Below are 14760 nucleotides of genomic sequence, written 5' to 3'. Positions count from 1 at the left end.
GTCAGTGCTTGCATTAACAACAAAATGCCCAGGAATAGCAGAGTAAAAAAAAAAAAACTTTTAAGCTTTTAGTGCGCGACGCACATTACACGTTTTAAAAATTCCCGATACACTTCACGAAATTTGAATTTCGATGTAGAAATAGTTAGTGCCTTAACATTAAGATAGGCAAATGTCCCCTAATGTTTGCGTGCGTAGGGAAATTCGAAATGCCCATTTCCTCTTAGTACTTGTACTTTGCACTTGAGCAAAGATATAAAAATACATAAATATTTATTTAAAGGAGATTCGTATTGTTTAAGAAACCCCAGATAAACTTGGTATTTAAGGAACTTGAATTACGAGCACCTTGAGTTTAAGTCACGTTGTTAAGCGAATATTCCTTATTTAAGATTTGGGGAAATTCAAATTAACCGACGCAGCAAGTGGAATTGTGATTTTCTGGCAATTTTCTGGGCGAGCGACGCGCACGAGACGTTCAACACATTTCACGTTCGATTTTTCACTGCAATTGTTTGAATTTTATTGCAACAACTTTTTCTATTATTTGCTAGAAAAGGTAGGTATCCAGCTAATCCAATTAGTGAGCGCGTCGTCGCAGACCTGAGAATCTGAGAGCCGGGTAGCTGACCAAAGAATTGGCACAGTTGTTGCCTCCGTTTAGTTAGTTGGTTTGCTTTTTTTGTCTTCCTGAACATTGTCCATCATGTGAGCGATAACGATGCCAAGAACTGAGCCTGGTCAAATTCTGTGCTAATCTGTCAGCTTGAGTTAGCTAAATAAGCTAGATTTGCAAGTTATTGGCTTAGTGCCAGTGACCACTCGTGGCCCCAATTCAATATTTAAAGCCCCCGCGCGAATTTCAGCGATTAAATGAAACAATACGCGGACCAGTAAATGAATCGAAATACACGTAATTCAATTTGACGCCCCCTATTTGGATAAAGATAACTAGAATTGAGTTCAGTTTATTTTCTTTGTGGTTTAACCAAAGGCTTTTCAAGGTTAATTTTAACGATTCGAATATCGAATTCTAGCCTTAAAATTTTCACAATATACATACAATGGCATAGAAAAAAATATATAAATATGTACATATACACTCAGTATTACTAAACACATTTAGCATACAATCTTAAAACCTTGTTGGCTCTGTTCAGCTTTTCTCTTTCTATTTTCTCTATTCTTTTTTGTGCAACCTTATCACCTTATAAGTAACTTCTGTTAGCTTTAGACTTCCGCCCCACGCAATAAAGAAATGTCAAATAGAATTCTTGTTCGAAACGCGACGAGAAACAAATGAGTACTGAATGCATAAATTTGAGGAGCCATCTACGGGCAAATGTAGTTCCAATGGTCATTCATTACAAAGATAAACCGAGAGATAATTTCCAGTCACAAAAGCCACAAAGAGAGAACAAACCAAATTGCGTTAACAATTGTTTTGTTCTTGTAAAGAACGTGAGCTTCGATTAAGATACACCCCCTTTTATTGAAAGCGGATGAAAGCGAAGAGACGATAGATTGAAAGAGAGACCGAAAAGCTTTTCAATAGGCAATACTTGCAAGTACCATTGTGATATGTTATACCATATGATAATATAGTGGAAAATTGATCAATGGAGGTGTCTACACTCAAAAAAATATCTTTTCGTGCATTTTAGAATATTAGAAAAGAAAATAACAAATTTTATCAGTTTCAGAAAATGTTCTTCTTTAGGAAAAATCACCCCTTTTTTTAACCCCAAACTTTTTGAAATTAAAAAAAAAAATAATTTTATATGAAACAAAATGTTCTTTAAATAATATTAATGTACCCAAAAGTGAAAACGGTTGGTGGTAAACGTAGCTAGAGGGAGTTACCCTGGAGCAGCCGTCACAAGCCAAGTATCTCGGCATCACCTTGGACAAGCGCCTTACCTTTGGACCACACCTCAAAGCTACGGTAAAAAAATGTCGTCACAGATTGCAACAACTGCGGTGGCTCAACAATAAAAGAAGCACCTTGCCGCTTAGATGCAAAAGAGCTGTATACGTGCACTGTATTTTGCCAATATGGCTTTATGGAGTGCAGATTTGGGGGATCGCAGCCAAATTCAATTATAAACGTATACAGGTATTACAGAATCGGGTACTACGTCAGATAACGAACTGTCCCTGGTACGTACGCGGCTCCACGCTCCATAAAGACCTCAAACTGCATACAGTCGAGGAACAGATTGGAAGGCACACAAGCAGATACAGCGAAAGATTGCTGAGACACCGCTCCCTGCTCGCAAGAGGACTACTCCCTGCCCGACCTTTAAGGCGACTTAAACGGCAAGGTTTTGCCAACACGATTGGACGACAATAAGACTACCTGCATCTAAAATCTTCATACAGCGGTATGGGGTTCGGTTTTTAATTACATTTGCCATCCACGTGTTGTTAAGGTACGAAATTATGATTGTACAGGTTCTACACTTAATAGTAATTAAAAAAAAAAAAAAGGTAAACGTAAATTGCATTGGTATTGAGACGGAATGCAGATAAAAGATTCAGGAACAGTATTGTTTTATAATAAAAAAACTGTACAAAACTTAAAATTATTGTATGACGTTTGACAAAAAGGATTGCCTTATGCCTTTAAAGTACCATTGATAGATTTAGTTCAGATATTTAAGAAATATTTTTATTCCTTTATAATAAAATAGTCAACCAGCATTTTTAAGTTGGAATATTAGGTATATTCCTAATCCCTGATTCAAGACATATTTTTATAGAAATGAAAAAGCAATTTCACTTGCGTTTAATTTGCACGTATTCGAAAGCAGACCGTTGATTATCACGAGAGTAAATGGTATTTCCATTAATTAAACTTGAGAAAATAAAGCACACACATGGATCCGATCTATTCGAACATACTTATATACATATATGTATGTAGTTACATATGTATGTGTATCTATAAATTGATAAGAAATAGTTTCGTTTTACTTACAAAAAACTCATCCTCGATGACCGGATCGGCGAGCATCTCAATGGCCTCTGTCATAGAGCGGCAGGTGCGATTCGTGTTCTTCTTTTTCTTGAGCTTGCGTCCCAATGTGGCCGCATCGCTGAAACGATGCAACAGCTTGTCGCGCTTGCGCACTGCGAGCGGACTGGCCGAGGAGCTGGCATGGCACAGCAGGGACGAGTAGCCATTGGTGGAGGATATGGTGCCGGTGTTGGCATAGAAATTCTGTGGCTGGTACTGAGCCGGTGCAGTCAGCGTGCTGTTCGAGTCGATCTTCTGTATGAGATTATACTCCGACTGTGGATATTTGCTGGCCATGATGCTGGATGCATGCGAGGAATCTGTGGACTGTAGCGATGCCTTCGATGTTAACTGCGGCTTGGGCGGTGGCGGCGGGGGTGGCTCCTTCATGAGCGCCACACGACGCGGTGCAGCACGCGGTATGGTAGCACAGTGAGTCGGTGAGATGCTGCCGCCATAGCTAACAGCACGACGGTTGCGATCGTTCTCCTTTTCTCTGCAATACAAGAAAAGAACAATTTTTATGAGATTAGAAAAGAGAGAGAGACAGGGAGAGAATTTTGAGTTTTAGTCTAAGGATACACGGCCCACCTAAAACGTCGCCGTTGCATGGGTGGACTGAAGAAACAGTTGGGCCCCAATGGCACAAAATAGCCCCACTGTGGTGCCGCCTCCGGCCCATCATGATAGACGCCCAGCTGCGGTGTTAGCTCCCTGGAGTGGCTGCCGGCACGCAGAACGGGCAACGAGACACGCTGTGGTGCATAGCGTTTGTGCCGCTGATGCTGCTGGTGGTGCTTGCGATATAGGTGGTGCTCTATGGAGGATGTGGTTGTGGCATCCGAATCCAGCGTGCAATCAGACTGCAAAACATTCTCGAGCGTGCCATCGCTGGAGTCATCTCTGCCATTACCATTACAATTACCATTACCATTTGGATGCACTACATCATCATCATCATCATCATCATCGCTGGAGCACTCGGGCACCGTGTAGCAGCTATAATCGATCTGTGACATTGTTCCTTAAAGAGTTTACTAATTTTTTTTTTTTTTTTTTGGCAGTTGTATCGCAAGTTTCTTCACTGTCAGCGACCGTTTCTCACGTTAACATTTTTATATCTTATTGTGTTTGGAGATTTTAAATTAGTTCACGACTATTTTTTTTTTTTTGGTATTTATTTTATTTTATTTTATTTTAATTTTCGTATTTGTTGGCGCTGCCGTTGACAAATGTTAAATGACAATTTCACGTTGTGTTTGGTACACGTGTAATTACACTACAAGTTTGTTCCGACACATTTCGTGCTCGGCTGACTTCAAACTTCTGAGAGAGCATTGGGCTGGCCCACGCATTCATCATGTGTCAAGTCTGCTACCCCCTGGAACAGAGAACTCAGCTACACAGCTACCCAGCTGGCACAGACCCAGCTCTGCTTTCTAGCTCAAAAGCTGTGTCCAGTGGGCGCAATTAAAAGTAGTTTTGTGCTCGGAAAGTTGCCTTAATGAGGTGCCGAGCGGAAGACGACAGCAATTGTCTAGTTGCCTGGTTGAGATGTTTAACTTTTTGAAAAGGGTCCAAGTTGGCAACTCATAAAATCGCCCTCGTTAGATGGGGCAGAAAATTAGCTTAATTTGCCAAGCAAGAGGTTAACAATAGAGATGTATGTGGAAATAGAAAACTGCTAAGAAATTGAAAAATCTTTTAAGTGTTTTCTTTTTTTGTTTGTTTGAAATCATTCTGAAATGTTAAGATATATATCATTATATGTTCTTTAGAACATCTCTTTTTATTTTTTCAACAAAAAGTTAATTGTCCACTTGTCCAATTGTAAAGCATCTAAAATAAGTAACCCTGATTCTAAGTTGAATTCTACAAACTTATTTGATCTATATTCAATCTAATCTATAAACAAGATTAATTCAAATGAATATTAAGATATAAATAGTTGTCAGACAACTATGCAATGCGTGGAAATATTTAAATTGAAGTAGCACTTCAAAATATCTCTTTACAACATTTTTTTTGTTTAATACAATAATACAAAAGGTTTCCCCAATTTTATCAGCTAAGTATGAAAAATTTATTCTTATTATACTCAATTTACTAAAATTTAAAATAGTGGTCTATTTTAAAGACATTTGCAAATCTAGAAATGGCATGAATATAAAAAAAATGTATATACGTATATCTGCCTTTTGTGATAATAGCATTTTTGGCAAGATGCCCAAGCAGCAATTCATGCTCTATAATATATATATATATATATATATATATATACCCCAGCTAAGACCGTTTGAAACATTTTTCTCAAATTTAAAAATAAATGAATATGGTAACGGGCAAAAGCCAAAATTCATTGATTGCAATCACTATGGAGATTTGTCTTAGAAGAAATCTAGTTTTGGCATTTTACCATGAAAGACTATAACTTTGTTGTTCATCCATAGATATAAACAAACAATATTTTATCTGAAACGCATTAAATGTTTTTTTTTATAAATCATGTGTTATTCAGTCAAGCGGATTTGTTTACTTTTCCTAAATTTTTAAACTCAAATTTATAGACTTATAATTTTTTAACATGGGTAAGGGACTTAATTGTTGGGATGTGTATTGGCCTGCTATTGCCTATTCCAAACTTTTAAAATTTGGAAAACAATCCTTGGCTACAGAAAATGTATCAGCAAAAAATCAGTTTTATCAAACGCGGTCATATTCCGCACACAATTTGATATTAAAAATTTGAAGAGATTTTGAAGAAACAGTTAACAAAAAAAAATAATATTTGCTGCTGAAATTGTACCGGCAACTCGCTGCTGCATGTCCGAGGCTCACACAAAGCTGCATTCATAATAAATTTCTGTTTAAATTACAGCTTCTTTTCGTATTTCATTTTGCATGCGCGACTGCCAATTTTGCAAGGAGAAAGTCCTTTGATTCAACTTATGCTACATCTTAACTGTTTTACAGCTCAACTTGATGGAAGTTAACCACCCAAAGTTAAAAAAAACTTTTCTAATCCTCGCTGTTTTCCGAAAAACCAAAACTTAAATTAGTTTTTGCTTAGAAGTTAGCAGTAAGACAATCGTTAAGCCCGAACCAGTAGCCGCTTAAAGTTCCACTTTGGCTAACGATGGGCGAAATGTAAACTGAAAAATGCATTTGAACTCAAAAAGAGTTCATTAAGAATTTATAAGAAAGCAAAAGTGTCAACAGGGAAATCCATCAACAAAGCAATTAAGATGTCAAACGGCAAAATGAGGAACACGCTCCAAGCACATTCAACAGCTCCAGCTCCAGCTACGGCTACGACTCCGGCCCCCCATTAGGAGTGAGCGGGTCTGCCATCGTGTCAACATTGCAAAGAGTTTTTCATAATAATGATGATGCAAAAAGCGCCGCCAGTGACAGTGAGGCACAGCACCAGAATTAAAACCATTGGAGAGCTGGCACAAAGATAGAGACAGATGGTGTTGGCAGACAGGCGACATGGTAGACACGCAGCAAGCCGGATATGGCAAAGATTACAAGGGATTGTTGTTGCTCTGTTGTGTTCATGTGCGAGTGTGTGTTGGGTTATGTGTTTATGGTGATTTTATTGTTGCAATTATTTTAGAATTTGCGCAAATGAATTGAATTGCATATTGGCAAATGGGCTTGATTAATGCAGGAAAAAAAAGGGAAACAGTCCCAGACCGGAAAAGAGTTGGGCGATGGAACCGCATTAATGACACAGTCAAACGATTATGTAAAGCTTGGGAGTTCAATTCCATTAGTATAGTAATTCAGCTCCATTGAATACAGTATGTACGCGTAATGGATGAGTGTAATAAACTCTGGCTGTCAGGGAAGCCAAAGAAAGTGGATATAAAACTAGTCGGAATTGCCTGGATAAAGATTTTTTTTTTCAACGTCCTCAAATAGAAAAGAGTATGTTGGTGTTGTCACTCAAACCTTTTGATTAAAAATTTGAATTATACGTATACTCCGAGTTAGAGAAAGTATTTGTAGAAGCCGGGCAAACCGCGAAAATCTACATGCTCCAAATTTTTAAAACCATTATAACATCCTCTAAGATTCGATATTTGATGCGCCCGCAAATGCCAACACAATATGTCGAAATATATATCTTCCATAGTTTTAGAGCTAGGGTAACTAACTTGGGAATGACAACTATTGATGAGTTCAAATCAATCTTAGAATAATAGTAAAAAACTTAGTTTATATATTAAAAATTGGAAGAAACTTGTTAGTTAGTTATTTTAAAGATTCATTATGTTGAGATAGACGAAATTGAGCACCATATCAAAAGATGATCTTACATACATATAAAGATTAATCAATCTAATATTTATCTAATAAAATTCAATTGGAAAATGAAAAATATGTTCTCCTGCAAAGAAATGCTAAAAACGGTTTTTTTTCCAACACAATTTGCTTCGCTAATGATTGGCTTTAAAATCACTTTGTCAACAATTCACTTTGCCACTTTATGAATATTTATATATGTATTTTGGCTCGTTTTAAATTTAGCAATTGCTCACTAATTATTTGGCTGCGAATTTTCATTCGTTGTCGTTATTCATGAAATGCCATACGTAAAAATATACGTGAATTTGTAATTATTTTCTTTTTCGCGCATTTTCCACAAACGATAGGTTCGTTACAACTCGTCCATTACAAAAAAAAACCCAATAATAGCCGGAAAAACGCGAAACGAATTTTTCAAATTATTCACGTTGTATTCTTTCGAGCGGCTCGACCGAATAAATGCGCTGACCGCCGGCAATTTCCAAACTGATTTTCCGAGCGCTGCGACAGACACAAATGCTGTAGCCGGGGAGATGAGAGCGCTTAGAGACGGAAGATCTGCAGAGCTGAAGAGCGGCGGCAACAAACGGGAGACAACATGCGCGACAGACTCATGCCTTAAGATGCGGGGACAGGGGGTGGGTTCTTGCGACCGAATGAGAACAAACATAGTTGTAGAAATTGTTGAAAAATTTCGGACAAAAATAAAAAGCCAAATTGCAAAAGACATTTCAGACATTTTTACTGGATAACTAGGCGCATGAGTGTTTTGTGTGTGAGTGTGTGCATGTGTGAAATGTCGTGCGAAATAAATGTCAAACATGTAATTTTCTCTCACTCAAGTCTCTCGTTTTCTTTCTCTTTGTCTAGGTTGCTTGAAATTACCGTGACTCTTTAAAAATATGTTTTTTAAAAATAAACACGCACCCCTCGCGCCTGCTCAGTTCAGCAGGCCAAGAAAAAGCAACAATTTTCACTTATCACGCATCCATTTGCCCATTTTCCCCGCAACCCCACAATTTGTGGGCTGTCCACGAATGTGTGCCATAGAGTGGCATGGTTTATTGACATCTGTTTGCCTGCAGCCAGTTGGAATTGGTGTGATTAATCAGAAGTGCAACCAACTGCCAAAGCCATTCAAGCGCCTCTGCTGCTGCGGTTGCTTTATCAATTACACTTGTTAATTAACGGCTCGATGCGGCACGGTTGGCCATGGATTAACCCGCATCTTGGACATCCAAGCCATTCTGTCCGCATTTGCCCGAGAGGGTGACGATGTGTATTTGATAACAATTGCATGTTGGCAATGCTGGTGCACAATTGCAATTAAATCAGTTCCAAACGGGCGTTCACTGAAGCCAATTGCAGTAGTTGTTGCTCTTTTTTTATATTCGCAGCCCATGCTGGCTGCCAGGCGACTTAACGGCAGGCGTGGCGCTTATATGGGCTGCGAATACCATAAAAATTAATTGAAGCGATGGGAAGAGAACTTCAAGATTATGCCGTGCGGCGGTAGGTATGTATCGCACATACATATATACATGTGCATGAATAGATATGGGGGTCTCAGAGGAAACAAGTGGACACGCTAGAATTGTGTGCACACGGCAATGCGATACCCTGTAATAAGCTCAGCCCACAGTAGGCGAAAACAAAATTTAAAACAAGTTAATACAAATTTTTTCAGATATTAATAAATTCTTTGTTAACTATAAATAGCTACTATATAGACGAATAGCAATTAAAAAATGAACATTTTAAGAGTCTTGCGGGGCTTAAAAAAATGCCAATGATATAAATGCGTTGATTATAAGAAAATTCTTCAGTACAGCTAACATAAGAATGTATGCCTTTATTCAAGTTTGTAAAGCATTAAGGACATTTTAAAAAATGAACCATTTTTAAATAAGTACATAGTTTATAGACTAGAGATGTGAGTTTTATAGACAAGGCCAAATTACATCATATTAAAATATTATAGAACCGATTTAAATGTTTTTAATTTCTTAAGCGTGAAGACGTGCTGGTTAACTTAAGGAGATCGTAGCTATGTGACAGACTGTTGTAAAGCTAGCCGGCTTGCAAATTATTTATAAAAAGGCGAACAGAAAAAACAAAATATAACACAAATAAATTTTAATTATCGTTTAATTTTCTTGCTGATCCATACCTCATCTGTTTTTGTTAGATTTTGCTGATATATCAAGCGTTTCGATAGCTTTTTCATAGTCGCTATCTTCGGCAGGCCGCGATTTATTGTCCCCGGGTCTAAAATTAAATGGCATCCCAAAGAGTAGAGTAAAAAGCCTACTCGGCCTAGGCTCGTGCCGGCAAAAAATTCCCAGGTAGCGGCAAGAGACAATATGCCGTCTTACATTTTGCCGCAAGACGGTAAATTTATTATTATTGTGGCACCAACAGCTTGTCACCATAATTATAGCCGCAGCTTAGCGTTTGCTTCGTCTGTGTGTCATTGTCTGGCGGATTTTCCACTGCGATGATTTTTTTGTATACCCTAAAGCAATTTTAAATGGGTGCAAAGGGTATAATGTGTTTGAGCGAATGTATGTAATAGATAGAAGCTGGCATCTTCGCGATGTTTAGGTTTATCTTTTTTTCGATATCTCGCCATAATATTGATGCCTTTCCCATCCTTCAAAAACTGTAAAAGTATATTTTTGTAATATATACACACTTTTAAATGCCGCATTTAAGCCTTGAATGCTTCATATGGATCGGACTATAAGCACCGAAGTTAATATAGAATGCATTTCACATAAAGTGGGAGTTACGAGAAAAAGAAGCACAACCGCTTCATAAAGTACACAGCTTGCCACTGCGTTTAGGGTATCTCATTGTCGGGCTTACGTTTTCTCGTGCAGCTACGAGAATTTTTAGACTCAGCTGTTCGTTTTGGCAGCTGTAAAAGGGTTGCCAATAATAAAGAGTAGTACTTAGCTATTGCTGTTGTTGTTCTTGTTTATTTTATGTTTATTAATTTTGGTCGTTGCTGTTATTTATAGTGACAGATGCAGGGCAATGTGTTTTAAAAGGGGAGCTGGTCCCCACAAATACCTACACAATGTTTTGGCTGCCTGGCATTTTTAATAGCCAAAATCTTTTAGTGATGCTTCTCAAAACAGACAAGCGCACCAGCTTTGGCCGCATTATTTAAACACATTTGTACATATGTATATAAATTGTTTTCTGGAACATTTTAGTTTCATAAGTGTTGTATACAGTTGATTTATTGCTGTTATAGACATGAATTATGTGAGGGGAAGTGTTTGAGGGCGAGTCGTTTAGTTTTTAAAAGCATTAATAATATGTGGTGAGGGTATCCAGGTATTTTCAATGGTTCAGCATATCCTTTACATTTATAATTATTAAAATCCGGTCCTTTAAAGCACTTAGAAGAGACCTGTTTTATATTAATTGCTGCAAACACTTTGCACAATTAATCATAATTATACCATGTCCACAATTGCACATGTCAATTGGGCCACGTGCCAGCAGCAAGTATCAACCACTGTCAAGAAACTAAATGAACTGTAATACTATCTCTGAGATCTGGGTTCCCAGTTTTTTTCTGTTTTTAGTCAGCCTCAGAGTCTGAGAAACGCACACGATTGCATCTGCATCTCTGCTTGCAAAATTATTAATAATTTTTTGTTCGTGTTCCCCTCTTCTTTTTTCTTTTTATGAAATTTGCATCGTCTGCTCCACAGTTCCATGTCATTTGGTTCATTGCCTCATAAAAGTCAACTGCAAATTGCAAACTGCGAATGCATCAGCAGCTGCTGCTCTATATCTGCTGTCTCTTTCTCTCGCAAATTCGTGTTAAGAGGTTAAAATCATTTGACATCGTGCATTATAATTATGCAGCATTCCTGTAGCGCGATGTGCCTTTGTCTAGAGCTTAATTTATTTATCAGCTGAGTGAATCAACTTAAACGAATAAGTTTTTAATTGGCAGCTTTATGCTGCAGGTGCTGAAGACAACTCAAACTTAACACAAAAAAGCTGTTTTCAAAAACGTTGCAACTGCCAAATGCAATTTAAAACTATTTTTGGCAGCACTCTCTAATTTAGGAATACAATTCTGTTTGTGAAAAACTATTTGAACGGTTGAATTAGTCGTGCGTTTGCAAATAAAAGCGAATAGAACAGCCAAATCAGCTCCTTAAAACTTGTGCTCTTAGCAGTTTATAATACACAAACGGTTTATGCGTAGATGAAGAAATACGGAGTAAAAGAGAAAGGATATGTGATAGTCTTACTTTTGAAAAGTAACTATACAACAGAGTATTTTCTCACATCTAATGAAACCCATCAACGCAATGATTACTCTGTTATCGAATTTCCCATCATCTTTGAACAATTGCTATTACCCATAAATGAATGAATGCTGCGCCAATACATACATATATAAATGCTGGTATTGATTTCACATAATGAGAAAATTTTTAAGGGCTCCATTGCCGAGGGCGCTGAAATCACTAACTTGAAAAGGCTTTTGATGAAAGGTTTCAGCATGTCGGAGGCCCCGCAGCGTCTTTGCCTGGTATCAGCCTATAATAGGGTGCGATAATTGTACGAGTACCTTAAATGATTTAAGTGAGAGCGATTGGTACTGAATTCAAATACTTTGAAATTAATTTTTTGAAAGTAGCTCACTGAGTGAGCTAAGCTTAACAAATTCGTAGCTTGTCTTGATGGTGTCATACTATTGCAAAATAAAAAGCATGATTTGGTTAATGTAGACATCAACTTTTATTATGTGGCAATCAGACATACCCGTATTCATTAAGAACAGCACCTCACTTGCTGCTAAGACTCAAGGTTAGGCTTAAAGTTTTTACTTTGAATGCACCATCAGATATTTCATAGACATTTTGCAACTTAAGCAACGTGTTTTTACCATATGCATATTTTTTCATATATAATTGAACATTTTTTTTTACACAAAATATTTAAATGCTTTTATGATGAACAGCATTCAAGCAATAAGCTGTTAAAACGTGTTAGTGCACAAGAGAGACCAAACGGAATGGAGTTGAGAATTGAGGTGCCGAAACCTTTGTGATGCGTTTGACACGCAAGCGTCAAAAGTATTTTGTCGAGTTATACAAAAATAAAAATAGAAATTGAAATAAAAACAACATGAAAATATGAGTCTCTTTTCAGAGACGACTTTTGAACTTGTTAACTAAAGGTTGCTATGCTGTCTTGGTGTATATGGTAATACATTGTTATTGATAAAACTTAATGAAAAATATTCTACACTTTTCTATTCCAAGACAGATGTAGAGATATAAGCTAAGGAACAGGAAAACGAGAGGTTAAAGGTTCAGGTAAGAAAAAGACAGAGAAAGAGAGTGAGACAGAAAGCGGGGGACTATTACTAGAAATCTAATAAGAGTATTATATATTTTATATGCTCTCTAATTTAAGTCGAATACTCAATGTATAAGGACTAGGTATATATAGGCTATATATAATACTCAATGTACATCGACTATACAATGCAAAGCGAGAGAAAGAGAGAGCGAAGGCAATAGTAGCCATCTGAAAAAATTATATTATATATTATACCATAATATATGTCCTGTAATAAAGACTTAATACCCTATGCAGACTATAATACTATTATTTAACTATATGTATTATTTACTCTTTACTTTAGTGTTTTATGCTCTATAATGCTTAGTACTTCATAGTAAAAATACAAAGAGGGAAAAATGGGGAAAGAGAGAGAGGTAGAGAGAGAGAGAGAGAGAAAAATACCGAGACAGAACGAAAGAGAACGACAGCAGCAAGCTTAGAAGAATAGAATATATTGTATTTGCCCCTTAAAAATATATATGCAAAGAATATATTTGCCGCGTTCTTTTGTGATTAAGTACTCTATTTTCCTGATATACACTATATACTTAAGCTGTTTACTCTTCAGTCGGTGGACCTCCCACAAGTTTCTTTGTAAAATAGAATAATTGCTCGGAAAATAATCTTCAATTTCACATATACATGAAAGCAGTTCAAAGCGAGTACCTCAGAAAAATCGCTGCTTGGGGATGAAAAAAATAAAACAATAATTGCAAGCTAACGAAAAAAATTTGAAATAAAGGCGAATTCCAAGAAATTATCCAAGACACAAACCAAATGGGGGCACACACTACTAAATCAAAATCTTGTGGCTCAAATGCAAGAGATCTTGTGGAGCTTGCAGGCAAAATTGGCCCCAATTGCAAATGCTGCGCTTTACAACTAGCGATTACTCTTGGGTGTAGCTACCAGGAAATAGACAAATTGGAGCCAACACAGCACAGCACAGCGCAGAGAGATTGAGTCATAAAGTTATGATTCAAGTTTGGCTCTGAGTCCAATGGGAGCAATCAGTGTTCCTAGTTTTTTGATTTGGCCATCACGAAATTGCCAAAAGCTGCCGCTGGCCAGACAGGCTAGAAGGTATCCATCCCCCCGTACACACTCCCCTTACCCCACACACACACTATAAAAAACCAGTGGCAATTTAATTTGCGCAGCGAATGGATCGTAATTATTTCAGAGCTTATGGCTCTTTGGTTCGTCAACCGTTTCAACTAATTAGCTGCTGCTTTAGGGTATGATGACTATTTGGGCATGGCTCTGGCTCTGGGTGCGGCTTCGGACTCTCTTTATATTTATTTTTTATTTTTTTCTTCGTTGTTGTTGTCTCATTTTGCATCTTTCTTATTTGCCGATTTTCTAGTCTAATGAGGCAAAAGTTCAGAGTTAATCAATTGCCAGACAATTAGCCGCAACATTTTGAACTCTGATGCCCGGACAAGAGGCCAACGCAATTAGCGAACGCAGTCAAGTCTCGATTGCAGACGGAGCAGCTGCCACAGCCAGAGGGGAGCGCGGGGTACGCGGGTGACTATTACAGCGGCATCTGCGGCGCGTGTTGCCAATTTATCTTGAGCGAGTGCCCCGCCAAGTTGCAGATTTGTAGTTCAGCTGCCGCTCTGAGTCACTGCCTTATGGAGTTAATCCTGTTTTTCTGTGTCAGCTTGACTTATCGCCCAGTGCGCTGCCTTCGCTTAGGTAAGGTATATAAGATATACAAAATCAACAACAAAAGAACTTAGTTTTAACGCACAGATGCGAAATGAACACAATTGCAAAGAGTTTAACTAAGGTAAATAGAGGCATTTAAAGTATCCGATTCTGAAAACCCCAAGACTGACAAATATACCTCATAAAACAATGATTACAAAATAAAGTAGAAATAAATAAATAAAAAAAATCTTTATATGTTTGCTTAGTTTTTTTCAAAATATTCTTAAAACTGGAAAGTTAAAATGAATTTCTTATAATAGTTTATTTTCTTAAATTGAAATTGATTTTCGATTCCATATACTATTAATTTCTCGGAGGTACCTAAA

General features: G+C 37.4%; 1 protein-coding gene across 6 annotated transcripts in view; it reads right to left on the bottom strand.

The window, feature by feature from the left end:
- Positions 1 to 14760, bottom strand: part of pyd (polychaetoid) — a 117512-nt gene that overhangs the window by 49098 nt on the left and 53654 nt on the right. For all 6 annotated transcript variants that reach the window (XM_064698622.1, XM_064698614.1, XM_064698613.1 and 3 more), the window contains exon 3: positions 2981 to 3515. In XM_064698622.1, the coding sequence (XP_064554692.1) occupies positions 2981 to 3515 (535 nt within the window). The remainder of the gene's footprint in view (positions 1 to 2980; positions 3516 to 14760) is intronic.

The sequence above is a fragment of the Drosophila montana genome, unplaced genomic scaffold, assembly GCF_035044405.1.
Source record: "Drosophila montana isolate Dmon_TW-CO22-7 unplaced genomic scaffold, ASM3504440v1 contig_779_1, whole genome shotgun sequence".
NCBI lineage: Eukaryota > Metazoa > Arthropoda > Insecta > Diptera > Drosophilidae > Drosophila > Drosophila montana.
This window is presented reverse-complemented; position numbering and strand designations above follow the sequence as displayed.